The sequence below is a fragment of the Cervus canadensis genome, chromosome 4, assembly GCF_019320065.1.
Source record: "Cervus canadensis isolate Bull #8, Minnesota chromosome 4, ASM1932006v1, whole genome shotgun sequence".
NCBI classification, from domain to species: domain Eukaryota; kingdom Metazoa; phylum Chordata; class Mammalia; order Artiodactyla; family Cervidae; genus Cervus; species Cervus canadensis.
The window spans coordinates 68819511-68845043 of record NC_057389.1 but is presented as its reverse complement, the minus strand read 5'-3'; the positions used below and the strand labels follow the sequence as shown (position 1 = coordinate 68845043).

At 52.8% G+C, this 25533-nt stretch overlaps 1 protein-coding gene across 2 annotated transcripts; it reads left to right on the top strand.

Moving 5' to 3' along the window:
* The first annotated feature begins 11406 nt into the window (after nucleotides 1-11406).
* On the top strand, nucleotides 11407-23440 carry N4BP3 (NEDD4 binding protein 3). Of its 2 annotated transcripts, none has more exons than XM_043465742.1 (5): nucleotides 11407-11545; nucleotides 16974-17321; nucleotides 17536-18063; nucleotides 18510-18764; nucleotides 18890-23440. In XM_043465742.1, the coding sequence occupies exons 2-5, from the start codon at nucleotides 17001-17003 to the stop codon at nucleotides 19415-19417; spliced, it is 1632 nt and encodes a 543-aa protein (XP_043321677.1). In that variant the 5' UTR covers nucleotides 11407-11545; nucleotides 16974-17000; the 3' UTR covers nucleotides 19418-23440. The 2 variants fall into 2 exon arrangements, with proteins under 2 accessions (XP_043321677.1, XP_043321676.1); XM_043465741.1 differs by having other exon boundaries at nucleotides 16971-17321.
* Nucleotides 23441-25533: the final 2093 nt, after the last annotated feature.

The window sequence follows — 25533 nt, the reverse complement described above, 5'->3', positions numbered from 1 at the left end:
GGGTTTATATAGAGATGAATAAAATCAGATGATGGGGTGATGGGTACCTGAGAAGTTTTTTACTCTTCTCTTTACCTTTGTGCATGCTGGGAAACATCCATGATTAAGCTTTGAAAGTAATCTAGGTAAATCTTTGTTTTTAAAAAAATACCCTTAATAGCACCTTTTAGTGAACACTGGAATATGTGAATCCAAGTTCACTTCAGTGTAGTTTTTTTCTGTTAAAAAATTTCTAATTGTGGTAAAATACACGTCACACAATTTACCATCTTCAAGTATTGTGCTGTGCTTAGTCACCTAGTCATGTCCAACTCTTTGCGACTCCATGGACTGCAGCCCACCAGGCTCCTCTGTCCATGGAAATTGTCCAGACAAGAATACTGGAGTGGGTTGCCATGCCCTCCTCCAGGGGATGGTCCCAACCCATGGATTGAACCCAGGTCTCCTGCATCGCAGGCAGATTCTTTACTGCCTGAGCCACCTATCAGGCCTCCAATGTCCACAACCCTTTCATCTTGCCATAGACTTCCCAGACTCCTCTCAATCTTCCCTCACCCCCACACCCAGCCTCCCCAACTGCCCACTGCCCATAAGTCACTACAGCCAAGGGCCAGAGCCCAGGTCTCGCTGGTTTCAGGGCAGGTTCCCTGCTACCACCCTGGCTGGCAGCTGGGCCCAGCCTGGCTGTGGCGCCAGTGGGCTGGCCAAGTGGCCCGGACTTCTGGGCAACTTTCACAATGCAGTCCTGCTGGCTCCTGCAGAGCTGAGCTCTCTGCCCCTGGGCAGGCAACTGAACAAGTTCAGGCAGCCCTCAGCTTCCCCCTCCACCTGCGGCCTGAGGTTGCCCCGGGTCAAGGTCACCAGAGGAGGCTGGTCACAGGGACGGTAGCAGAGGTGGACTCAGGCTCCTCCCCAGCACGGTGACTCAAGGAGGGCAGTCCAGATCTCAGGAGTCCACTTTCATCCCAGGGTGTGGTGTGCGGGAGGGTGAGCGGGGTCCTTCTGTCTCTACCCTGACAGCCACAATGCCCCGGCCGTGACACAGCTCTTGCATTTAGAATAATCTTGGAGCTGGCAGCAACTAGAGTGGGTACCAAGAGTTACCTGTTAGCCTGCTCTTGCCGTGGTCTGAAATTCTCAGTTGCTGCCTCTCTGGGAACGCCCAGTACTTCTCCCTCTTCCTTCCTCCTTCAGGCTAGGGCCTGGCCCCAGAGGACGAGAAGGGACAAAAGAGGACAAGGAGTGAAGAGCAGGTGGGGGACACACAGCTCTCAAGTCCCTGTATGTGCCAGTTCCTTCCCATGGCTGAAGCCCATGACCTGTTCTGCCTGTTGACAAATGAAGAAATGAAGGCTCAGAGAGGTCACCAGGAAGTTTTAGACTGGGGATTACAGCCAGGGCCACCTTTCTTCATCCTCCTCCTACTGGTTAGAAAGCAGTCATGAAGAGGCTTTTTTTGCAGGTGGTGGGTTGGAGCTGAGCACGGCCAACCATCAGGTTTGGGGAGGCACCGGGGGATGTGGACTGGGGGCTCAGAACTCATCAGATGTCTCCAGCCAAATGAACCACAGGTGCCAATGTACTGCATCAAGTGCTGCCCCAGTGGCAGAGAATGGGGGAGCAGTTTTGCCTTGGGGGTAAGAGGAGGGGCCATGGGCACGGTGGGTGCCTTAAGTGGATTCTCCCAACAACAAGCACTTACAGATGAGGACATGGACGCGGTCCCCAGCGCAGAGGCGGGGGAGGCAGGGGCCAGAGCTGGGCCTGGAGGAGCTATGGGACCAGTCCTGAAGATGGGATGCCATCTCTCAAAAAGAGGACGGTAGATTCACAATGCGTAGGCTGGAAAGTGCCCTCTGGGGCAGAGTGGGCAAAGGCCAAGGGTAGGCAGCAGGGAGCCCAAGCAGGCTGATGCAACAGTCAAGGAGAAAAGTGATGAGGGCAGAGGTGGCAGCCAGAGAGAAAGCAAAAACCCCAAGTCTCCATGGGTGGCTCCAGGGTTTCACTTGCAAGCAGCATGGATGCATGTACCACCCAGCCCAGAGAAACTGACCCAAGACAACGTGAGTGCATGCTAGGTGGGAGTCCAGCTGCCTCAAGATAGACTCTTTGGCAAGCATTTTGACCTTCTGATAAACTTTCCCCATAAGGAGCAGGAAAAGGACAAACTGACATTTACAGATGTCTATTATTTGCCAGATACGGTGGTGGGCACATGCTTCACAGATGATACTTCATTTAATCCTCCCAGCCAAATTATGATCCCCTTTTTGAGAAAAGAAAACCAAGGTGAAAAAAAAAAAAAAGAAAACCAAGGTGTAGAGAAAGAAATGAAATTGTCCAAGGCCAGACAATTCAGGAAGCAGGTGCATCCAGGGAGCCCCTTTCCATTCCCCTGGCCCCAGGTCCTCTGTGCCTCGCCCCTTGGCATCTGGGCATTGTGTGGCTCCTGAGTCAACTCCACAGGGATGCCAAATCTGGGGGCAGGTGCCCAGGCAAGGGTGTCTGCCTGGTGAGCCCAGGAGGCTGAGCAGAGTTCACTGCATTCAACCCCCACCGCTGCCCAGTCTGGCCTCTCCCATGCTGTCCAGGTAAGCATGTGGAGGGGGACAGAGGCCTGGTTTCTGCTCAGCCCTTCTTTTTTTTTTTTTATTTCATTCTCTGAAGCTGTTGGCATTTATTGTTTATGATTGAAACCACATCAACTCTATGATACACAAATTTGACTAAATGTGGTGGTTGTTGTGTCTGAGAATGTGATAATTCATGGAATGTACAGGAGAAAGAAGGTGGAAAAGCAAACACAATAAGTAGAATATTTTACAAAACTGAAGGTGACCCCAGTTAGGTTAAAATAAAGAAGAACATCAAATTAACATAAAGAATTTCACTTTTGTGCTGTATTTCAAGGATATTTTCAACTTTCAAATTTAACTTGTTTTGGAAATATAGCTTTACTGAAATATAATTCACATACCATTTAATTAATTCATTTAAATGTATAATTTAGTGATTTCTAGTGGTGCTGTCACCTCTATCAATTTTAGAATACTTTAATCATCCAAAAAAGAAACCTCATGACTGTTAGCAGTAACTCCCCATTTCTCCCAAATCCCCAACCCTAGGAAACCATTAATCAACTGTCTATTGATTTGCCTATTCTAGACATTTTATATAAATGGAATCATATAATATGTGGCCTTTTGAGACTGGTCTCTTTCCCTCGGCACAGTGGTTTTAACATTTATTCATGTTGTAATAGGTATCAGTACTTCATTCCTTTTTACAGTCAAATAATATTTATAGCTAAAAACTTCCCTCTAAGGACTGTTTTAGCTGCATCCAATAAACTTCTGTCATTTTAATGCATCTCAATGTATATTCTGATTTTCTTTGTGATTCTTCTTTGACCCACTGGTTACGTAGAAGAGTACTGTTTAATTTGCACATATTTGTGAATTCCCCAAATTAATTTTGTTGTTGATATCTAATTTCATTCCATTGCCAGAGAACATAACTTGTATGATTTCAATCCTTTTCAACTTATTGAGGCTTGTCGTATGGCCTAGCACATGGCCTATCCTGGAGAATGCTCCACGTGCACTTGAGAAAAAGGCACCTTCTGCTGCTTTTAGATGGAATGTTAGGTTTGGAATGCTTGGGTTATAGTGTTGTTCAAGTCTTATATTTCCTTGTTTTCTTTGACTAGCTGTTATATCCGCTATGGAAAGTGGGGTATTGAAATCTCCGACTATTGTTCAACTTTCTATTTCTCTGTTCAATTATATGCATTTTTGCTTCATGTCATTTGGGGTTATATTATTATATTCTCTAATTTTAAAGAATCAGTATCCTCGGATTTGCCAACATATCCTTGTCTAAATTATTTTATAATTTTATTTATTTTTGTTTTTGACTCTGCTGGGTCTTCGTTGCTACCTGGGATTTTCTCTAGCTGTGGGGAGCAGGGCCCACTCCAGCTGTGGCGCACAGAGGTCTCGCTGCAGTGTCTTCTCCGGCCGTGGAGCACGGGCTCTAGAGGACGTGGCTTCAGCAGCTGTGGCTCCCGGGCGCTGCAGCACAGGCCCAACAGTTGTGGCGCACAGGCTTTGTTGCTCTGCAGCATGTGGGATCTTCCTGGATCAGGGATCAAACCCATATCTCCTGCACTGGCAGGCAAATTCTTTACCACTGAGCCACCAGGGAAGCCCTCCATGTCTAAATTTTTATGAGGCAATTTTCAGGAAGCTTTATATGAGAAACTGAGATAATTGTTTTTAAGAATCCATGCCTGTTTTTAAGAATCCTCGGGCCTGGTGCACTGGGAAGACCCAGAGGAATCAGGTGGAGAGGGAGGTGGGAGAGGGGATCGGGATGGGGAACACATGTAAATCCATGGCTGATTCATGTCAATGTATGACAAAAACCACTACAATATTGTAAAGTAATTAGCCTCCAACTAATAAAAATAAATGGAAAAAAAAAAAAAAAAGAATCCATGCCTAGGGACTTCCCTGGTGATCCAGGGGCTAAGACTCTGCACCCCCAAAACAAGGGGGCTGGGTTTGATCCCTGGTCAGGGAACTAGATCTCACGTGCCACAACACAGACCTAGCACGGCCAAATATTAAACAAATAATAAAATTACATTTGACTATTAAACAATAGTCAAAATTAAGTTGATTTGCCTTTTTATAATACAAATATAACAGAAACAGTCCATTACTTTATAGAAAGTGTTAGTCGCTCAGTCGTGTCTGATTCTCTGTGATCTATGGATTGCAGCCTGCCAGGCTCCTCTGTCCATGAAATTCTCCAGGCAAGAATACTGGAGTGGTTTGTCATTTCCTTCTCCAGGGGATTTTCCTGACCCAGGGATTAAACCTGGGTCTGCCTCATTGCAGGCAGATTCTTTACCATCTGAGCCACCAAGGAATGAAAGCTTTATACAGTGAATATACTATTACTAATGTTAATTCTAATATATTTAAAAGGAAAATACTTTAACTATTTTTCAGTTTCCAAAAACCATTAGACATTATAGAAATGAAGTATATTAATCTATGAGGAACTTCTATCTTAATTATAATTCCTCCTTATTTACTTATTAGAGTAGATAATACCCCAAGGTGTATTTTCTTGGATTTCATTGTATTATCCTGTATTTCATTCACTTGGAATGAAATAACACTTTGCCAGCCCACCTTCTTAAAGGCCTCAGAAAGGCAGATCAGAGGTTAAAGGCCAAGGGGACAGAGGTAAGAACAAGAGGCAGTCTGCATCAGGGAAGGAGAATAGTTGAACTGTTAGGTGGCTAGACTTCCAGCTTTCATGTCCAGCTCTCAGGAGCTAGCTCTGAAACATATTTTGGGGAGTAAGTCATGTGACTTCTCTGGACCTTAGTTTTTCCATCAGAGGTGGCTGGAATGCGGTCACCCAAAGGGTTCATTGTCATGCTCTCAGGTTAATGCCCTAAGGGAAGAAGGCCTTCTTCAATGAACAATGCAAAGAAGTAGAGGAAAACAATAGAATGGGAAAGACTAGAGATCTCTTCAAGAAAATTGGAGAGATGAAGGGAACATTTCATGCAAGGATGGGCATGATAAAGGACAGAAATGGTAAGAACCCAACAGCGGTAGAAGAGGTGGCAAGAATACACAGAAAAACTATATAAAAAAGGTCTTAATGTCCAGGATAACCACGATGGTGTAGTCATTCACATACAGCCTGACATCCTGGAGTGTGAAGTCAAGTGGGTCTTTGAAAGCATTACTACAAGCAAAGTTAGTGGAAGTGATGGAATTCCAGGTGAGTTATTTAAAATCCTAAAAGATGATGCTGCTAAAGTGCTGTACTCAATGTCAGCAAATTTGGAAAACTCAGCAGTGGCCACAGAACTGGAAAATGTCAGTTTTAATTCCAATCCCAAAGAAGGGTAGTACCAAAGAATGTTCAAACTACTAAACAATCGTGCTCATTTCCCATGTCAGTAAAGTTATGCTCAAAATCCTTCAAGCTAGACTTCAGCAGTACGTGAACCAAGAACTTCCAGATGTACAAGCTGGGTTTAGAAAAGACAGAGGAACCAAAGATCAAATTGCCAACATCCATTGGCTCATAGAAAAAGCAAGGGATTTCCCTCCCCAACATCCACTTCTGCTTCATTAACTATGCGAAAGCCTTTCACTGTGTGAATCACAACAAACTGTGGAAAATTTTTAAAGAGATGGGAATACCAGACCACCTTACTTGTCTCCTGAGAAACCTGTATGCAGGTCAAGAAGTAACAGTTAGGACCGGACATGGAAAAACTGACTGGTTCAAAATGGGGAAAGAAGTATGACAAGACTGTATATTGTCACCCTGCTTATTTAACTTCTAGGCAGAGTACATTATGAAAAATGCCAAGCTGGATGAATCACAAGCTGGAATCAAGACTGCTGGGAGAAAAAGAGAGAACAAGAAAAGATTGCTGGGAAAAATATCAGCTACCTCAGATATGAAGATAATACCACTTTAACAGCAGAAAGTGAAGAGGAACTAAAGAGCCTCTTGATAAGGGTGAAAGAGAGTGAAAAAACTGGCTTGAAACTCAACATTCAAAAACTAAGATCACGGCATCTGGTCCCATCATTTCATGGCAAATAGAAGGCAGAAAAGTGGAAGCAGTGACAGATTTCATTTTCTTGGGCTCCAAAATCTCTGTGGATGGTGACTGCAGCCATGAAATTAAAAGATGTTTGCTCCTTGGAAGGAAAGCTATGACAAACCTAGACAGCATATTAAAAAGCAAAGACATCATTTTGCCAACAGAAGTCCATATAGTCAATGCTACGGTTTTCCCAGTAGTCATGTACGGATGTGAGAGATGGACTGAGCACCAAAGAACTGATGCGTTAGAATTGTAGTGCTGGAGAAGTCTCTTGGGAGTCCCTTGGACTGCAATGGGATCAAACCAGTCAATCCTAAAGGAAATCAAGCCTAAATATTCATTGGAAGGACTGATGCTGGAAGCCCCAATATTTTGGCCCACCTCATGCTGACAGCCAACTCACTGGAAAAGACCCTGATGGTGGGAAAGACTGAAGGCAAAAGGAGAAGAGGGGAGCAGTGGATGAGGCGGTTAGATAGCATCACCAATTCAACGGACATGAATTTGAGCAAACTCCAGGATGGTGATAGTGAAGGACAGGGAAGCCTGGTGTGTTGTGGTCCCTAGGGTCACAAAGAGTTGGGCACGATGTAGCAACTGAACAACCGTTAAGCTTCTGAATATGCATGGGGAGATGTAAGGGTGAATGGCTATGGAGGAGGAGGAGGAGGAGGCACTTTCTAGATTAGTGCTGAAGACAGCTGGTCCCCTTAGCCTTGCACTCCCCATCCAGGTGACACGGACATCATCAGAGGGCTCCAAGAAGCCAGGCAGGAAGGAACATCTGCGAGGCCAGCTCCTCAACTTCTGAGGGGAAGTGATGGGGTGCTCTTAGCAGTATAGAGACCAGAGCCTGTGCAGATTGGGACCAGTAGCCCAGTCCAGGCTACATGGGGCCACAGACCTGAGCTCTGTTTTGGTTCATGACAGCTCTGCTGGAGAGACGGAGTCAGGCTGCTCTCTACTCCTGCCCCAACCCACTGCACTCTGCATCGTGGTGCCCAGCAGCCAAGGGTCCGCCAGCCTCCCACCACCAGCTGCTGTCTCTGGTTGCAGCCACTTTCCTGGTATTCCATTCAGTGGAGACTCTCTCGCCCCTCTCTCCTCCCTGCCCTGTTTTTATATCTCTGGGCTCCAGAATATCATCTGATTTCTTTTCCTCCTCCTGGAATGTTCTAAGATATTGAACACCCTTCCCCTCCTACCTCCCTCTGGCTGGGAAAAAACAGACTGGGGGTTAGGGGGATGATCAGAAGATTTTGGATAAGTCACTTACCATTGATCCCTTCCCTCTCCTCCCCACGGAATTTCTTGCCAAGACAAGTCAATTCTCTCAGACCATCTCATGAACATCCTTCCTCTCTTCCTCTCCTCACTTCCCTTTCCCTCCGTAGCCCTGTTTCTATTCCTTAACACTCCTCTAATCCATCCTGCCTTCCTCAATCACCTCACAGGACCTGTGTACATGCCCCGAAGTCCAGCTTGGTCCTCCCACTCCCCTCTCTCAACACCTCTGAGGCTCCCATCATCTGGCCTTTCTGAGTCTGCTCAAATGTGCCACCTGTGCTCCATTTCCCACACTGACCTTTCCTACCCCTTGGCACTGGGCTCACTAGTAAGCTTTCTGGGTTCACTAGTAAGGTGAAGGCTCTGCCTTCACTGACCACGTGCTGCTTTCTCCAGCCACAGGCTCTCGTTTCATCATAAGCACCCTCCTCCATGGAAATGCCTCCCACCCTTCAAGTACCATCTCAAAAGCCACTTCCCAATGAGGCCTTCTTTCAGGTCCCCCCAAAGGTAAAGTGTGTACTTGTGCTAAAGCTTCATATGTAACCCTATCAGACTAGGGGCTCCCCAAGAGCTGAAACCCCAAATACTTATTAATGAGTTTTCTTAATTAGACAAGTCCTCTGAATTCTAGCACTTCCACTGTTAGAAGACTGGTAAGGACAGCATAGAAGACAGGGGTTGCAAACTGGTGGCCTGTGGGCCAAATCTGATTCAAGGGTAACATGATGTCTTTTTGTTTGTTTAATTATTTATTTATTTTTGGCTGCACTGGGTCTTCGTTGCTTTGAGCGGGCTTTCTTTAATTGTGGGGAGCGGGGGCTACTCTCTAGCTGTGGTGAGCTGGCTTCTCATTATGGTGGCTTCTCTCGTAGCGGAACACAAGCTCTTGCAGCACGTGGGCTCAGGAGTTTTAACATGTGGGCTCTAGAGCACAGACTCAGTAGTTGTGGTATGGGGGGTTAGCTGCTCCGTGGAGTGTGGAATCTTTCCAGACCAGGGATTGAATTCATGTCCCCTGCATTGGCAGGCAGATTCTTATCCACTGTGCCACCAGGGAAGTCCTGATGTCTCTCTTATTTTAAATTGAGGTAAAATTCACATCATATAAAACAAACCATTTTTAAATCGTGCAACCACCATTCCTATGTGGTGCCGAAACATTTTCCTCATCGCAAAAGGAAACCCCACATCTGTTGTCGACTTAAAAAATATAGTCATAACCTGAAAGTGAAAAGTTGTTTTATTTGGTGGGAATGTTTAGGACTTCAAGCCCAGAGGACGGCATCTCAAGTAACTTTGAAAGAACTGTTCCGAGGCAGCAGGGGAAGGAGTCAGGTTATACAGAAGTTTGCAATAAAGGGAGCAGGTAGACTGAACATCAAAGATTATTGTTAATTAAGGAAAACCAGATATCTCAAGTTAAAGAATCTAGCCCTTTTCTATGTATAGGAAGATGCAAGCTCTGGGCTCACTGGAATCTTTCCTTTCATACACATCTCAGCTATCTGGGGCCAGCATCTTGCTTCTTGTTTTTTTTTTTACATCCTTAGTTCCCTGTTCACTGCTGGGAGTGACATAGGGAAAGATGGCAGCTGACAGCTGCTGGATCGCAGGCATTGTTCTCCCTTTCGGGCCCCTCCGGGCTCAGAAATTCACTCTCGGAGGCCTTGAAATCGCTGACATCCTTATTTACTGATATGGCAGGAATCAGTCCATTTTACACCATCAAGCAGTCACTCTTCATTCTTCCCTCCCCACAGCATCTAGACCTAATCTGCCTTCTGCCGGATTTATCTGCTTCATGTAAGTGGAACCATACCACATGCAGTCTTTAGTGTCTGGTTCAGCAAAACTGGCGGATCATCCAAACCGCCCTTTTATGGTTGAATAATATTCCATCTCTGGACACACCGCATTCTGTGTGGCCATTCATCTGTCGATGGACAAGTGGGTTGTTTCCCTCTTTGGGCTACTGTGACTAGTCTTGCTACAAACATCCGTGCACTAGTGTCTGTTTGAATTCCTGTTTTCAATTCTTCAGAGTATATATCTAGGAGCGGAATTGCTGGATCATACCTCACTATATATTTATAACCTTTTTTGGAAGACGAGTTGTTTTCATATTTGAACCTGAATGCCTCTGGGTGTCCACCTCTGTCTCGGTTTCCATCTCTTCTATTGTCTTACACCTGCCAGTCTGACTCACACTATTTGTCTGGCCCCTGAAGACATCTGCAGACAGTGACTGCAACCATGAAATTAAAAGATGCTTGCTCCTTGGAAGGAAAGCTATGATCAATCTAGACAGCATATTAAAAAGCAGAGACATTACTTTGCCAACAAAGATCCGTATAGTCAAAGCCATGGTTTTTCCAGTATTCATGTATGGATGTGAGAGTTGGACGGTGAAGAAAGCTGAGCACCGAAGAACTGATGCTTCTGAACTGTGTTACTGGAGAAGACTCTTGAGAGTCCCTTGGACTGCAAGGAGATCCAACCAGTCTATCCTGAAGGAAATAAGTCCTGAATATTCACTGGAAGAACGGATGCTGAAGATGAAACTCCCAATACTTTGGCCACAGGCTGAGAAGAACTGACTCACTAGAAAAGACCCTGATGCTGGGAAAAATTGAAGGCGGGAGGAGAAGGGGACGACAGAGGATGAGATGGTTGGATGGCATCACCGACTAGATGGACACGAGTTTGAGTAAGCTCTGGGAGTTGGTGATGGACAGGGAAGCCTGGCGTGCTGCAGTTCATGGGGTAACAAAGAGTCCGACACGACTGAGCGACTGAACTGAACTAAAGACATCTGAATTTGCTCCCCTTATAAGTCTTTGGCACCAAAAAACCTCCACAAAAACATAGCGCCCAATTCAACTACTAAGGAGCCCGAGATCTTGGGCAAATCTCTCCACACCTCTCGGAGTACTATTTAGCTCAGCCTCGCCAGGGAATAATGCTGCTTACCTAAGAGGAGGCGGCAAGAATCAGGGAGATGATGGACGGAATGCGCCTCTTCGGAAGCTGCCGGGTTCTGGAAACCGAGCCGGACGGGCTAGGCTAGAACAGGAGGAGGCGGCGGAGGAGCGGGGCGGGCTGGACGCCCTCTGGGAGCATAGGCCGCACTTCGGGTTGCAGACCGGCCCGGGTCCGAGCCGGCGCGTCCGGGCGTCCGCCGCACAGTGCGCAACCGGCAGGGGGCTTGGGCGCCACCGGCTCGCGACGTCTCGGCGGGCTGGGCTAGGCTGGAGTCGCTAGCCCGGGCGGGGCGCAGGTTGGCACGCGGTGGGCGGGGGGGTGGCCCCCGTCCCCGCCCCCCACATCCGGGGGCCCGGGCCGGGCTGTGGGTCGGCCGCACGCCGGTGAGTCAGGCCGGGTTTTCCCTCCGCCTCTGGGGCAGGCTAGCGAGCGCGGCCGAACGCGTCCCTCCCTCGCCAATCCGGCTCCGGAGCCCGCCCGCCCGCGTTTTCCCGGCGCCTGCCGCCTGGCCGCTCCAGCCTGGTTCGCAGTCTCGGCCGGAGCTGGCGCCCTGGAGGAAGGGTTCAAATCCGCGCGCAAGGGAGCTGCAGCGCGCGAGGGGTGCGGATGGGCGCCAGCATGGTGAGTAGGGCGCACCGGAGGGCTGGAGCTGCGGCCCGGGGCTGGCCTCGGGGGGTGGGGCTGGCCGCCGCCGAGGTCTAGCTTTCCCGGCGACCTTGGCCAAGCCCGCAGCCCTGCGCGGGCGAGGTTCCCGTCTGAGAAGTGGGCAGGGGTGGCAAGGTGAGGTGTGCGCCCAGGTACCCCTTACTTCCAGACACCGAAGCACCGAGGTGCGGGATTGGGGACCGTCCGCGGGCAGGGAAGCTGTGCTGAAAGGGCAGGCGACTGGTTACGCTCTCCGTAACCCATGCAAAACGCGCTTTCCTTGGAGGAGTTCCTGGGACCCCTGAACCACCACTGGGGTGGGGCAGGTGCCCTTGGCGCGGGAGTCTGACCTCGACTTCCGCGCCCACAGCCCATCCGTTTGGGGTAAGTCTTAGAGAGAAGCCTGGGAGAGACATCCCCTCCCAACCCTCAGGTAGCTTGGGGACCTCCCCCACTTCTGGGGGAGCCCTCGCCTCTGCCACATCCTTCCGCGAGGAAATTCCATGGAGATACCAACCTCCACCTTCCCCAAGAGACAGCTTCCTGTCTTCTCCTGCCCCCTCCGGGATACCCCTTTCTCCACTATATGAGCCCTGTATGAACGGCAGCTGCCAGCCTGCTGTCAGGGGTCCCGTGAAGAGCGGACGCTCCCAGATCCTGAGCACCATCCCCGTATGGCCACTACCTTCGGCCAAAGTGAGGGCCCGTCTGGAGCCGGGCGGAAATCGGGGCCGTGACTGCGTCCGGAAAAAAGGACCGGGACCTGTCATCTCCGACGCGGCAATCCCCTCCCTCCCGCCTCCACGAGCAGACCGGGTCTCTCCTGGCTTGCACCGGGGTCTTGGCCTGTCCCGCGGCCGTGGTGCTCTCTCCCTGGCCGGCCCCGGGAAGGAGAGAGGCAGGAGGCTGTCCTGGAACCGGTGATCTGCCTCCTCCCAGAGCCCTCCTGGGCAGGGCTCCTCTCCTGCCGACTGGCTGTGTGTGGGTGTGTATGTGCCAGACTGAAAGAGAGCGGCCAGTCTGCTCACGCCAGCGACTATGGAACTAGCAGCTTCCAGGTCTCACAGTGCCCATGCAGCGGTGTTTCCACTATTTCTACCTGACCCAGGGGCAGGCAGTGGGTATTCCAGGCTGAGGGGATTGGGATCCAAACCAACCTGGTTGCAGGTACCCTTGGGAGAAACAGGTGTGGGGAGCTGAGCAGACATAATCCACAGCAGTGTGTGAACCCAGGGAGGGCAGCTGGTAACTCCTGGCTGGGACAACCTGGGGCAGAAGAGAGGGCCTTGCCTGGGGAGTTGGGATTGCTGGCCATGTGAAATCATGGGCAGCTCACTTCTTTTTGGACCTCAGTTTACCTAGCTGAAGGATGGGGTAAGGGTAACTACTGTCTTGCCTGCCTCCACGAAGCTGTCGCGGAGATCAGATGATGAAAGGGTTGATAAAAACTGTAGAGTGCAAGTGACTTAGTGATGCTAAGAATCACTCCAGCAGGACTCTGCCTCTTCATGAGTTGAAATGGGGCTATGGAATGCCAGCCTCTCCCGTCTCCTCCCTGGGCCCCTCTTACCCACTGCCCCCTCGTTTGGAGCTGGGACATTCCAGTCCCATTCCTCAGGGGCAGCAGCTGCAGTCACTCCCCTCAGCAAAGCTGATCCTCCAGCAGGTGGTGGGACCCTCCCTGGGGCCAGGGCTCACGAGGGGCTAAAGGCAGTCGAGGTGGGACTGGGAGCTACCTACCCAAGTGCTTTGGGTGCACTCCAGAGGAGATGGCACAATGGGGTCATGGCAGGCTTCTAAATGTATAGAGCCTATGGACTTTTTCCTGTGCAGCTGAACATGACCTTAGGCACCTTATTTTACCTCCTGGGCCTCAGTTTTCTCCTCGGAAGTGGGGGATGACACTCTTCCCCTCCCATGTGTGTTGTGAGCATGAGCCAGGCCCAGCATCAGGGTGACCCAGCGAAGCACCCACTAAGGGACACCAGGATGCCTCCCTGAGTGTCCTGTCTTTTTCTACTTCACAGCCAGGGCCTTATTCCAGCCCCATTCTCTGGTCTCCACCAAGAATTGGTCCAGAGAGATGCTCCCAGTGTCCAGGCTGTCTGATCTTGGAGTGGGTGGAGGGGAAGGTGGAAGCAGGAGTAAAAGGACCCTGTTGGGACCAACCAGGACCTGTGCAGAATAGGGCCTACGTGACCAGCTGAAAGCTTGCTGGCAGAGCAGTGGGGTGGCGGCAGCGAGATTCTGCTCTGTGCAGAACTCTGGGCCCCAGGCACGTCATGAGTTCTGGGTAGAGAAGCCCAGGCACTTGGAGGAGGAGGCCCTGTTTTCCCCAGTGGGGCTGCAAGGCACTTGCTGTCTCTCCCTCTCTCCTCCCCCACCACATCCTCTCCTGCACAGCTGCCCTGGGCCAGTCCCTGGGCTTCCAAGCAACGAGAAGGAATGTGTGTATTGGGGGATGTGGGGAAGGCAGGGGAGGTGGATGGAGTCTTAGGAAAAAGGACTGTCCCCAGATTGAGACCTGGTCAGGGTAGAGCCTCCTGAAAGCCAGGGGTCTTGGCCCAAGGGGGAGGAGCTAATAATACAGCTTGAGAAGTTATCTAGGAGGGGTGGAGAGAGGAGGGGGGAGGGTGGGGGCCTTAGATAAAGACAAAGGGAAGCGCTGTTGGTGCCCCTCTGTGTCGCTCCGGAATTATTTCAAATTGCTCAACTCAAGTGTGAAGAGAAGCCGATCCCATGCTCTCCTTGCCACACACACACACACACACACACACACACACACACACTTGCCTACATCTAGCAGTCTCGGGGCTAGGAAGGACAGCTGGGTATTTGTGTGTGGAAGGTGCTCAGTGCTGCGTGGATGACCTTGAGTGTTTGTGAGCCTCACTGTATCCTCTCACGGAGGAGCTTCTGGGCCGCTGGTGGCACCGACCGGACTGCAGTATGTACGTGGTGTGTGTGTTTCGGCCCATGACTGCTTCTCCCCTGGATCTGAGACCCTCTGTGGGGGTTATGGGGTGTTGATTATTGCTCCCTGAGACAGGAAATGAGGCTGTGGCCAGGGGAACGTGAAGCAGTGTGTGTTTGGGATGAAGTGGGCTTGTTTGGCTCCCCCTGCCACCATCCCTGCCCCCAGGCTCTCACCAGGCTTGCAGCTCAGGAGCCCTTTCACCTCCCTATCCCTGTGCTGGCTGTCAACGGCAACCCTACAGGAAGGCAGAGAAAGTAGAGTCTTTCCCATTTGGGGGAAACTGAGGCATGGTCAAGGGAGGTGTCCCATGGAGAGATAATGTAAGGGTGGACTGGAGACCAGATTCTCTGCTGTCTACCTCCCCAGGAAGCAGTCACAGGAGTTCAGTGGGCTTGTCTTTTGCTCGGTGGGCTTGTCATGGTGAAGGGGTGTCAGAGTGGGAGGCAAGATGCTTCGATTCCAACTCTTGGGTTGTGGGTGACATTGTCGGTTCCTACTAGACATTTCGAGTCATTGTACTGTAATCACAGCCCAGCACCTCACTCTGACCAGCTCTGTGACCTTGGGCAGGCCACTTCACCTTTTGGAGCCCCACTGCCCTTACCTAAAAAACACAGTTAACCATGTGCCAGGACTCTGTGAGACCCCTACGCAGGGCCGCATCACTGTAGGTGCCCAGCACCTGTCATCCCTTATCTAGATGACTCCCCTAACCTGTGTGGCTTGTGGCACCCCCAGAGGGGTTGAGCTGTCTGGGGACTGGAAAGGGAAGCTTGGGAAGGTTTCTTTTGCCCAAGGTAAGGTTGAGGATCGCAGGGTGTAGGAGCAGGGCCGTGCCTTCCACCCCTCTCCCTCCCTCCTCGCTGAGAGCTTTGTCTTCTACAAACACAAAACCTGGAAATGGTTGAGGAAGATGGAACCTCCTAACCATTGTTTGGGGCAGTCTGTGTCCCGGAAGGATATTGGATTGGGGCAGTTGGGGCGGGGCACGTCAGACTTGTAGCTGCATCGTGCCTGCTGGGTGTCTGTTCAGGAATGGGACTAGCGGGTAGGAGGCAGAGAAGGGGGCTTCTCTGGTGGCTCAGCTGGTAAAGAATCCACCTGCAATGCAGGAGAGCCTGGTTCGATTCCTGGGTCGGGAAGATCCTTTGGAGAGGATACCCACTCCAGTAGTCTTGGGCTTCCCTGGTGGCTCAGATGGTAAAGAATCCACCTGCAGTGCGGGAGACCCTGCTACGATCCCTGGGTTGGGAAGATTCCCTGGAGGAGGGCATGGCAGCCCACTCCAGTATTCTTGCTGGAGAATCCCCCTGGACAAAGGAGCCTGGCGGCTACAGTCCATGGAGTCACAAAGAGTCGGACATGACTGTGTCTAAGCGTAGCACACAGGCAGAGAAGGTGGCATTCGTTCATTTGGCAGCTCCTTTCTGAGCACTTACTGTGTGCGAAGTGCTGGGATGGACACAGGGGATCCAGCGGGGCACTGGGGACAGGTGTGGTCACAGTGTGGTCCTGCACAGGTGGGAGGTAACCCATAACCCCGTCACTCGGGCACTTGCCGGTGGTGTTAGTGTGTCTACCAGCTAAGCTCAGCTTCAGCTAGCCTGTGTTGACCCTGGCTGTGGGCCAGGCCATGGACTGGGCATTTTATCCTCTAATCTTAGCCAGCCCTCCCAGCATCCATGAGTGATAAGAGTTGACATAGTCATTGTCCAGATGAGGAAGCCAGGGCCCACACGCTGATTGGTTCCACACATTGGGTCAGGAATGGGGCCCTGATGCCTGGCGGTGGGCTTTGAAGTGGCAGCATATTAGAGGGACTGGCAGGGGCTCTGGCTGCCCCGTCTCCCTGCCTCCTACCACTGCCCCAACATGAGCACCTGTTCCGGAAACTGTGGCCATTGTTCCTGCCATCCTTCCTTCCCCTGGGCCCTTCCTGTTTGTATCCGTCCCGCTGGAGCCCCTGACCCCACCCGTGCCAGGTGCTTCCCTTGGGAAAACTCTGACCCTCTGCAGGAAGAGGGGTTGAATGAGGTTTTTTCCCCCCTCCCAAGGGAAGAAGAAGGATTGGAGCTTCTGAGGCCACTGGTCTTGGTTCCCTGTGCCCTCCGCCCACCCACCATGTTGGGTGCCTGGCAGGAGAATGAACAAAGTTAGAGTCAGAGATGGATTCTGCCAGCTCAGTCCTGGGAGGGGCCCCTATCCTACTGCTTCAGGTCCCGGACCCCTGTGACCCCAGTCACACACTGGCCCCTCGTCGGAACTAGGGCGCTAGACAGGTAGCCTTGGGACGTCTACTGCTTTCTCTAGGGGTCCTGTTCCGGATTCTCTCTGGAACCCACATCTGCCACTCCTGGGTGGGCTGGGGTGGGGAGCTGGGCAGCACGTGCATGCCTGCCCCTGATGGAGCCTCCCAACCCCCAGAAGCAGCTGCCTGTGCCCTGGTGAAGCTTCATGGCCACAGCCCCAGGCCCTGCTGGCATTGCCATGGGCAGCGTGGGCAGCCTGTTGGAACGGCAGGACTTTTCCCCTGAAGAGCTACGGGCGGCACTCGCAGGGTCTCGGGGCTCCCGGCAGCCTGATGGGCTCCTCCGGAAAGGCTTGGGCCAGCGCGAGCTCCTCAGCTACCTGCACCTTCCCAAGAAGGATGGCAAGACCACCAAGCGGGCCCCTCGGAATGAGCCTGCCGACTATGCCAGCTTCTACTACCGGGAGCACCCTCGGGCTGGTGACTTCAGCAAGACCTCGCTGCCTGAACGGGGGCGTTTTGACAAGGTGTGCCTCGGCTCCTCCCCTCCCCACTGTGGCAGGGCAGGGAGGGGGGCCCTCCTTGAAGACCCCGAGGCTGGGATAGGACATGGAAGTCTTGCTGTGGGCTGGCCTGGTGACATGTACCCCCTGTTCTCAAAGAGGATTCCCAGGGGCTTCGGGAGGGAGCACCAGAGAGCAGTCAGCCCAGAGCCTCATCCCTGCCCTCTCTTTCTGGCAGTGTCGCATTCGCCCATCAGTATTCAAGCCGGCCTCGGGCACCGGGAAAGGCTTCCTGTCCATGCAGAGCCTGGCGGCCCACAAGGGCCAGAAGCTGTGGCGCAGCAATGGCAGCCTGCACACCCTGGCCTGCCACCCGCCCCTGAGCCCTGGGCCCCGGGCCAGCCAGGCCCAGGCCCGTGCCCAGCTGCTGCACGCCCTCAGCCTGGATGAGGGCGGCCCCGAGCCCGAGCCCAGTCTGTCCGATTCCTCCAGCGGGGGCAGCTTTGGCCACAGTCCCAGCACTGGCCCCGGCCCCTTCAGCTCCTCCCTGGGCCACATTAACCATCTTGGGGGCTCCCTGGACCGGGCCTCACGGGGTTCCAAGGAGGTTGGGCCACTGGCTCTGCTGAACTGCCTGCCTGAACCACCGCCCCCCTACGAATTCTCCTGCCCCGCCGCCGAGGACATGGTGGCTGTGTTGCCGGACACCTGTGAGGAACTCAAGAGGGGCCTGGGTGAGGAGGATGGCGCCAGTCCCTTCACACAGGTGAGAGCAGCTGTTGCCTTGGCCACCTGTTCTGACCCCTGGCATTAGTGTACAGGGCAGGCAGAGGGTCACCTGCCAGCTCTCCTGCAGGGCTCCGGGTATAGGAGGGTAAGGAAGAGAGAGATGAGTTTGCATCTCTCCCCACGCCCCACATGGTGGGGATGTCATGTCATTGGTGGTCCTTGCAGGAAGCTGTGAGGGAGGGAGACTCCCTGGGAGGGCCGCGTGCTAGGGACACTTCACCTCCAGAGGACACATCCTGGGTTGGGGCACATGTGTGCCCAAAGCATTGCACCCTGGACCCCGTGGTATTGAGACAGGATATCAGAAGCAGCTGGAGAATTGGAGCAGCAGGCCAGCCATGGGAGTGCAGGCCGTTGGCATCCAGGGGTGGCAGGGCGGTGTGTGAATCTTGGGCCCTGGCAAGTGCTCTTTCCCCTGGGCAGGTGCTGGAAGAGCGCCAGCGGCTGTGGCTGTCTGAGCTGAAGCGCCTCTACCTGGAGCGACTGCACGAGGTGACCCAGAAGGCCGAGCGTAGTGAGCGCAACCTCCAGCTGCAGCTGTTCATGGCCCAGCAGGAGCAGCGGCGCCTACGCAAGGAGCTGCTAGCACAGCGGGGCCTGGGCCCGGAGCCCCGGCCACCAGGCAGCCTCCCAGAGGCCGATCCTAGTGCCCGAGCAGAGGAGGAAGCCCGCTGGGAGGTGAGCGACCCGGCATTCAGAGACTCCTGCCCCCACTGCTGTCGTGCCATCCTCTGCCTGCCCTCTGACCGCTCCCCCCCTTAACCTGCTTGGCTTGGCTCTTGCCCGTCCCTGTCCCCCTTCAGGTGTGCCAGAAAACAGCAGAGATCAGCCTCCTGAAGCAGCAGCTGCGGGAAGCCCAGGCGGAACTGGCTCAGAAGCTAGCTGAGATCTTCAGCCTGAAGACACAACTTCGGGGCAGCCGGGCACAGGCCCAGGCCCAGGATGCAGAGCTGGCCCGGCTGCGGGAGGCCGTGCGGAGCCTGCAGGAGCAGGCCCCTCGGGAGGAGGCCCCGGGCAGCTGTGAGACCGATGACTGCAAGAGCAGGGGGCTGCTGGGGGAGGCGGGAGGCGCTGAGGCCAGAGATGGGGCTGAGCAGCTGCGGGCCGAGCTCCTGCAGGAGCGGCTCCGAGGCCAGGAGCAGGCGCTGCGCTTTGAGCAGGAGCGGCGGACGTGGCAGGAGGAAAAGGAGCGGGTGCTGCGCTACCAGCGGGAGATCCAGGGCGGCTACATGGACATGTATCGCCGCAACCAGGTGTTGGAACAGGAGCTGCGGGCGCTGCGCGAGCCCCCGGAGCCCTGGAGCCCTCGACTTGAGTCCTCCAAGATCTGAGGCCCTCGGAGCAAGCTGACAGCAGAGGCACTGTCAGAAGATGGCTTGGACAAGCCCACCCTGAGACGGCCAGCTCCTTGCTTACATTGGTCTGGGATGGAAGCTGCTGAGACCAGCCAGGGATGGAGAGGCTGGCCGAGAGGAGGGATCCAGTGGGGCTGTGGGCTGGATGGGGTGTCAGTAGCAGGAGGAGCCAGGGCAAGATCCCCCTGGCTGAGGAGTCTCCAGGCAGAGCCCAGCCCTGGAGTAGGGGTGGCCCAGGAAAGGAGGTTTGCAAGTGAAGAGCCCTGTGAGGCAAAAAGGGCCAGCGTGAGGAGGGGAGGCTGGGATGGGAACTTTGGCCTCCCCAGAATAAAATCACATTTTCTACGAGGAATTACTAGGTGATAACGTCAGGCCTGTCCCTGGCCTGAGTGCAGAGGACTGTGGAAGGTCCGGGTTGGGGCTGTTGGCCTGGACTGTAGCTCCGCCATGTCCATGATCGGTGGGCAGGGTGTATCCGGCACCTCTGTGTGCAGCTGCTGGACAGGCACGTTCGGGAGTGGAGGGATCCTTGCCCTGGCACCACAAAGTTTCTTAGCTGCCATGTGAGCTGAAATTCCTTTCTTTAGCATCAGTGAGACTTTTAATAGGGAACAATGCCAGGGAACCCAAGAAAACAAAGGGACAAGTCAACCAAGCCATTGCTAGAATATGAAATGTCCTCTTGGTAAAAAGTCTGGGCTCCCAGGTCCCAGGCCCGGCTGGATGTGGGGCCAGCCTAAGACAGCTTCTGCTGGAGAGCCTTATGCCTCCAGTAGTCTGCCCCTCCCAGAACTTGCCTCCCACCTTTCTCTCTGGCTGGTGTACCCCTCCCTCCATTGGGATGAGAGCCAGGAAAGATGCAGGAAATGAGGCAGAGAAAGTTCGATAAAGGACTAGAACCGCAGCAGGGAATGCGGACATTTCCCCATAGGGATATGGGGCCATGGGGTATTCTTGAGCAGGAGTGTGAGGTGTGATCTGTTTTCTGGAAAGTTCTATCCTGGGAGGAAGCACCTCTGTACCTGGCCCTGCATTGCCTGATCCTTGCTCTTAGCCAAGGCTTGCTGGTCCTTGCCCCTAAAACCCACTCCCATCCTCCCTGGACCCTTGCTCCCTCCTGGTGGGTTACCTAGAGCACAGAACCAGTCAGGCTATGCAAGTGGCATCTCCCCAGCCCTTGCTGTGAAGCTTGGTGTCCTTACAGATGCATTAGTGTATCTTCTGCCACACATGGAGCACTTCCTGTCTGCCTGGTGCTGCATTAGGCTGTCTGGGGCCTGGGGGCTCAGGGTTGAATGAGATGTGCTTCCTGCTGCAGGGGAATCAATACACAGACATCTCCCTCCAAGGCTGCCTGATGGGGCAGGGGCCACCTCAGATCTCTGCAGACACCCCCAGTTTGCTCCCTGTGGCTGTGCTCTGCTCCTTCCCTGGCCACACCTGGCAGCCCCCTCAGGTGGGCCCTGATGGTGGAGTGGTGTGCAGGGGTATGGACACAGCTGTGGAGTGTGAGCCAGTGGGCCCCGCCTTTTTAGGGCGGAGAGTGGGGTGTGTGTGCTGTCTGCTGTGGGGATAATGTGTTTATGTCTGTGTGAGTGGCAGGTGTGTTCAGCAGAGATGTGCTGTGGGTGGTGGGTGTGTCTAAGGGGGTGTGTTTGGGCCTCCTGGGTTGGAGGCTAGGTTGGGGCTCCTCCCTCTGTTCCATTCTTTCCCACCCTTCTCAGCCCCTTTTAGTCCTGGCCAGGCTTGACTAGAGCTTGTGGCCAGGTCAGACCCCTGGGCCTTGCTGAGAGCTATCTGGGCTCACCCCTGAGCCAGGCCCTCTGCCTGGGGAGGGAAAGTAGGGACACCTGGGTTAGGCAGGCCTATTCTTCACAGGCCTTGATACCCATTGTACACACCCCACCCAATCAAGCTTTCTGGGTCAATGGTTCCTCCAAAGGTCCCTCCAGAGTTCAGTGCTAGCCTGAAGCCTGGCTCACCCCATGGGCTGGAGCTGGTCAGGCTGGCTACCCATGTGGTCCACGGTGGCTGGGGTCTACTTGGTGGTGTCCCAGCTCTGCAGAAGAGCTCCCCACCCAGCAATTAGGGAGCCGGGCCGGCCAGCACAGCCAGCAGGGAGTGGGTGGGCGGTACCAAAACTTGGCATCTGTGCCAGAAACCAGGGCCAGGCCCAAACGTAGGGGAGGGTGCGAGAGAGCTGAAGCTGGGGCGGCACAGAGGGAACCGGCTCCTGTTAGCTCATCGCTGCCAGGAAAACCAGTTCCCTGTCCCCAAGCCGGCTGGGCAGCTCTGGGGCCAGCTGATCACAGGTGCCACTGTAGTGGCTACCCCTTGGGGCAGCCCCTCCATCCTGCCCCCAGTGGATCCCTCAGCACCCCAGCTGTCCTCTGACCCCCTTTCCCAGCAGACTAGGCCCAAGAGCTGATTCTTTCCAGAACTGAGACTAGCTCCCTGCACTGGACTCCCTCTTTTGGTCCCTCTTGTTCTCAACTCGATAGTGTGCGTCCTCCAGTGGCTCCTTGGGTCCCTTAGCCTGTCACTTGAGGCTTCCAACAGTCTTGCCTCCAGGATCACTGATGGTGGCACCCCTCCTAATCCCAACAGCCCTCTGGGCCCTCGTTCTCCAGGCAGTCTCCCCGCCACTCCCCGACCATGATGCTCAGATTTTCCCTCCTTAGGGAAGCCCTCGCTGAACTCACACCCTATCCAGGCAATTCCTTTCTCCCTATGCCTGCAGCCCCTGTTTCTCTCCACCAGCTCTATCTGTTCTGTTGGAATGGTCAGTTCGCCTTTGTTTCCCACTGGGCTGTGGGCCACATCTTCTGTTTTCATCCCCAGCGCCTGCTGTGGTTCTGGCCCAGAAAGCACTGGGGGGGCTTTGGAGTCAAGAGAGACCAGACCCCTTCCCTGACTGGCATGGGTTCAAGCTAGAGGTGGTAGGGGGTGGTGGCAAAGGCTCAAATGCCAAGCGTTCATTCACCGTTCATGCCACCTGGTCCGACCAGGTCTGTGTCAAGCACCACCATTCACTGCACAGTGATGTATTGAGTGCCAACTTCGGGGAGGAAGCTGAGGTGGTCAAGGCCTTTGCCCCTGTGGTCCTTTCCAGAGGAGAGGGAAGGAGACAACACATATGGGTCCACAACAGTGACTGGGCCAGAAGAGTGCCAACATTACAGAGGTGAGGACAACAAAGGCACCTGCACAGTGGTGAGGAGGTCAGCAGAGCACGCAGAAGGCAGAGGGAGTCCATCTGGGGGACTGAGAGTAGATTTCTTTGAGACTGGTTGGCTGTGGGTATTAGGGAAACCTTTCCCAAGGAGGGTGTAGGCCCCACAGTGACAATTCAGATGGCAATAACCCACCATTCTAGTAGGTGGAGGCTGAGCCCTCTATATTGGATTCAGAAAAGATAACGTGCTCTTTCTTGTAGAAAAAACAAGAAATATGAAATAATGCAGCAAAAACAAAAAGTGAAATATGTTATGAGAGGTGAAGTTTGAATGCCATGGGAGTTCAGAGGAGAGCTGGCTCACTTATCACTCCAGGTGGTGGGGTGGGGCGAGGGGATAAAGGTTGACCAAACTTTGGGCAGGCACATCCAAGCTTTCTGACTGTGCCTTTCTGTGTGCTTCCTTGTGCAGCCCAGTTCTAGCAAGAATCCTGCTAAGTTAGGTTAGCCAGAGTCTCCCATCTTCTATGTCTAAACACCCTCCATATTCCAATCTGGTTCCTCCACCTCCACCATCTCCCACATTATGTCTGGTCACTCTGGCTTGCCTTCATTGAGAATTCTCTGCGGTCGTTTAGCCAGTTCCCCCTGCCCCCTGATTTTTCCTCTTAGTAATTTTTCATCCACTGACCTCCACCCTGCACCTTGACTATGAAATATACTTTTCCTTGTATTTGGAATTGAGGCCACTCTCTGACCCTTACATAAAATCCCATTCCAGTAGCCCCCACTGAATAAAGTCTTCCTTACCACTCTTCAACACACGTCATGGAGATTTTTTTTTCTTTTTTCTTTAACAGAGGCAAGCTTCCCTGAGGAGGAGAAGTTGCTGCGGGTGGAGGGGTGGGGGGATATTTCCTGTGGAGTAGGGTGGGATGAGGGCATTCCAGGATGGGCCTGGATTTCGGCATGGGGAAATGTGGGGCAGGTCTGCAGAGGGTCTTGTCTGGAAAGGGATGAGAGGAGGCAAGACAGATAACTGGGCAGCCTGGCAAGCTGGCACATAACTTCACGTCCTGGGACTCTGGGTGGATCCCTTAGGTAGCCGAAGGAAAGGGCCAGAATTGGGACCAACTTTGTGTGTGTGACCTGTGCAGTCAGTCACCAAGGCCTCACACTCAGAAGGGTCTAGGCTTGGTGCAGTGCCCTACTGACACTATCTGGAACTTAATGATGTTTGAACAAGGGGTGTCACATTTTCATTTTGTTCTGGGGCCTGCAAATGACACAGCTGCTTCTGGCCTGAACCAAAGCTTTGCAAGGAAGGGCAGGGACAGGGAGAAACAGGAGACTGGTTGGGAGCCACCTGAAGGGTGGAAGGAAGAACAGGGCCTGAGCAGGCAACTTGAGCTCCATAGGCTGAGCCCTGATGCTCCCAGGTTCTGCAGAGAGCAGGCAGTGGTGGTCCCACCTGCTGTTGCCCACTAGCCCATCAGCTATCAGGGGCAGGTTCATCTTTTTCTAACCTGGCCTTCCTGGACACACTCTGGGAGGCAAGGAAGACTGTGTTTTCAGGACAGAATTCCAAGGCTTGTGCTCCCTGTCAAGGACCAACCTTTCTTTCTTCTTAAAGATTTATCTGGTGTGCTTTTTGTGTAGTGGTCTCCCTGCCCCTTGCCATATTAAAAGTATAATTTACAGAGAGAAAAATTCAGTGTTTTGACAATACAGAGGATTGTACAACCAGCCCTAAGCCAAGATACAATATGGTTTCATCATCCTCCCAAATCCCACCCCCCTCCTGGGTCCCTTTACCCTTCTGCTGCACCCTCAGGCACCCAGTGATCTGCTTTCTCAATAACCTTGTGTTTTTCTTTTTGTGAGCAGTGTTTAATCCCGATTTCAAAGTAGTGCGTAAAACAATATGCAAGGGTGCGTGCATGCTCAGTCTCTTCAAGCTCTTTATGACCCCACCAGGCTCCTCTGTCCATGGGATTTTCTAGGCAAGAATACTGGAGTGGGTTGCCATGTCCTCCTCCAGGGGATTTTCCTGACCAGGGATCAAACACGCATTTCCTGTGTCTCTTGCATTGCAGGTGGATTCTTTACCCACTGAGCCACCTGGGAAGCCCAAAACAATATGACATTGGTGTAAAAATAAAACTACACCTCAGTGGAAAGAATGAAGAACTAGAAATAGACTTCATTTTGAAGAAAAATCTTGGTATTATGGTAATGGGCTTCCAAAATGAGAAGGGAAGGAAGGATTATTTTATAAGCAGTTCTGGGATAACTAGACAGAAGTGTGGGGGAAAATAAGTCATACTTTGCACCATTCCCTGCAAAATAAAATGGAATTACATTTTAAAAATAAAATCCTAGGAAACAAGCAAAAGGTGAAACAGACTGTTAATGAGTTAGTGGAGAACAGCTAAGTTTTTCTGCTTTGAAGCAGCCATGCTCCAATAAAACGAAATAAAATCACACAGTCCCAACGAGGAAAGATTGACAAAATTAGCTAGGTAAGAAGACATGTTGAGCCCCGAAAAGTGACAAAACCATCATGACAGAGAGGTGAAGGAGCCTGACACGTGAGCTGGGCATTCTAAGTACTGGCAGAAGGTAGGCTTTGCTCACACTCCAGTGTGGATGAGAAGCAGGTTCCTCCAAAGTGGGGAAGCCTGGGGCGTGTGTTTGCGAAAGCCTGTGAGGTCCTGCTGGAGTGAACTCAGCTTCAGATCAGTGGCCCCAGGCAAGGTTCACTCAACCCTCTGACCCCTACAACTCCCACCTGGGCCAGGACCACCCAGGCTCCTGGTGCAGATAAGCTTCTCTGACACCTCTGTAGGTTCCTGGAGGGGCTGTTGACCGCCCTCTTCCCTGCAAGTTTCATCAGGTTTGTAGCCGAGGTTTCCTC

Excerpts from the sequence above, each read along its gene's own strand:
- N4BP3 (XM_043465742.1), top strand. The coding sequence starts at position 17,001 with ATGGCCACAGCCCCAGGCCCTGCTGGCATTGCCATGGGCAGCGTGGGC. Across the intron at positions 18,064-18,509 it reads GCGCCAGTCCCTTCACACAG|GTGCTGGAAGAGCGCCAGCG; the intron begins GTGAGAGCAGCT and ends TCCCCTGGGCAG. Across the intron at positions 18,765-18,889 it reads AGGAGGAAGCCCGCTGGGAG|GTGTGCCAGAAAACAGCAGA; the intron begins GTGAGCGACCCG and ends GTCCCCCTTCAG.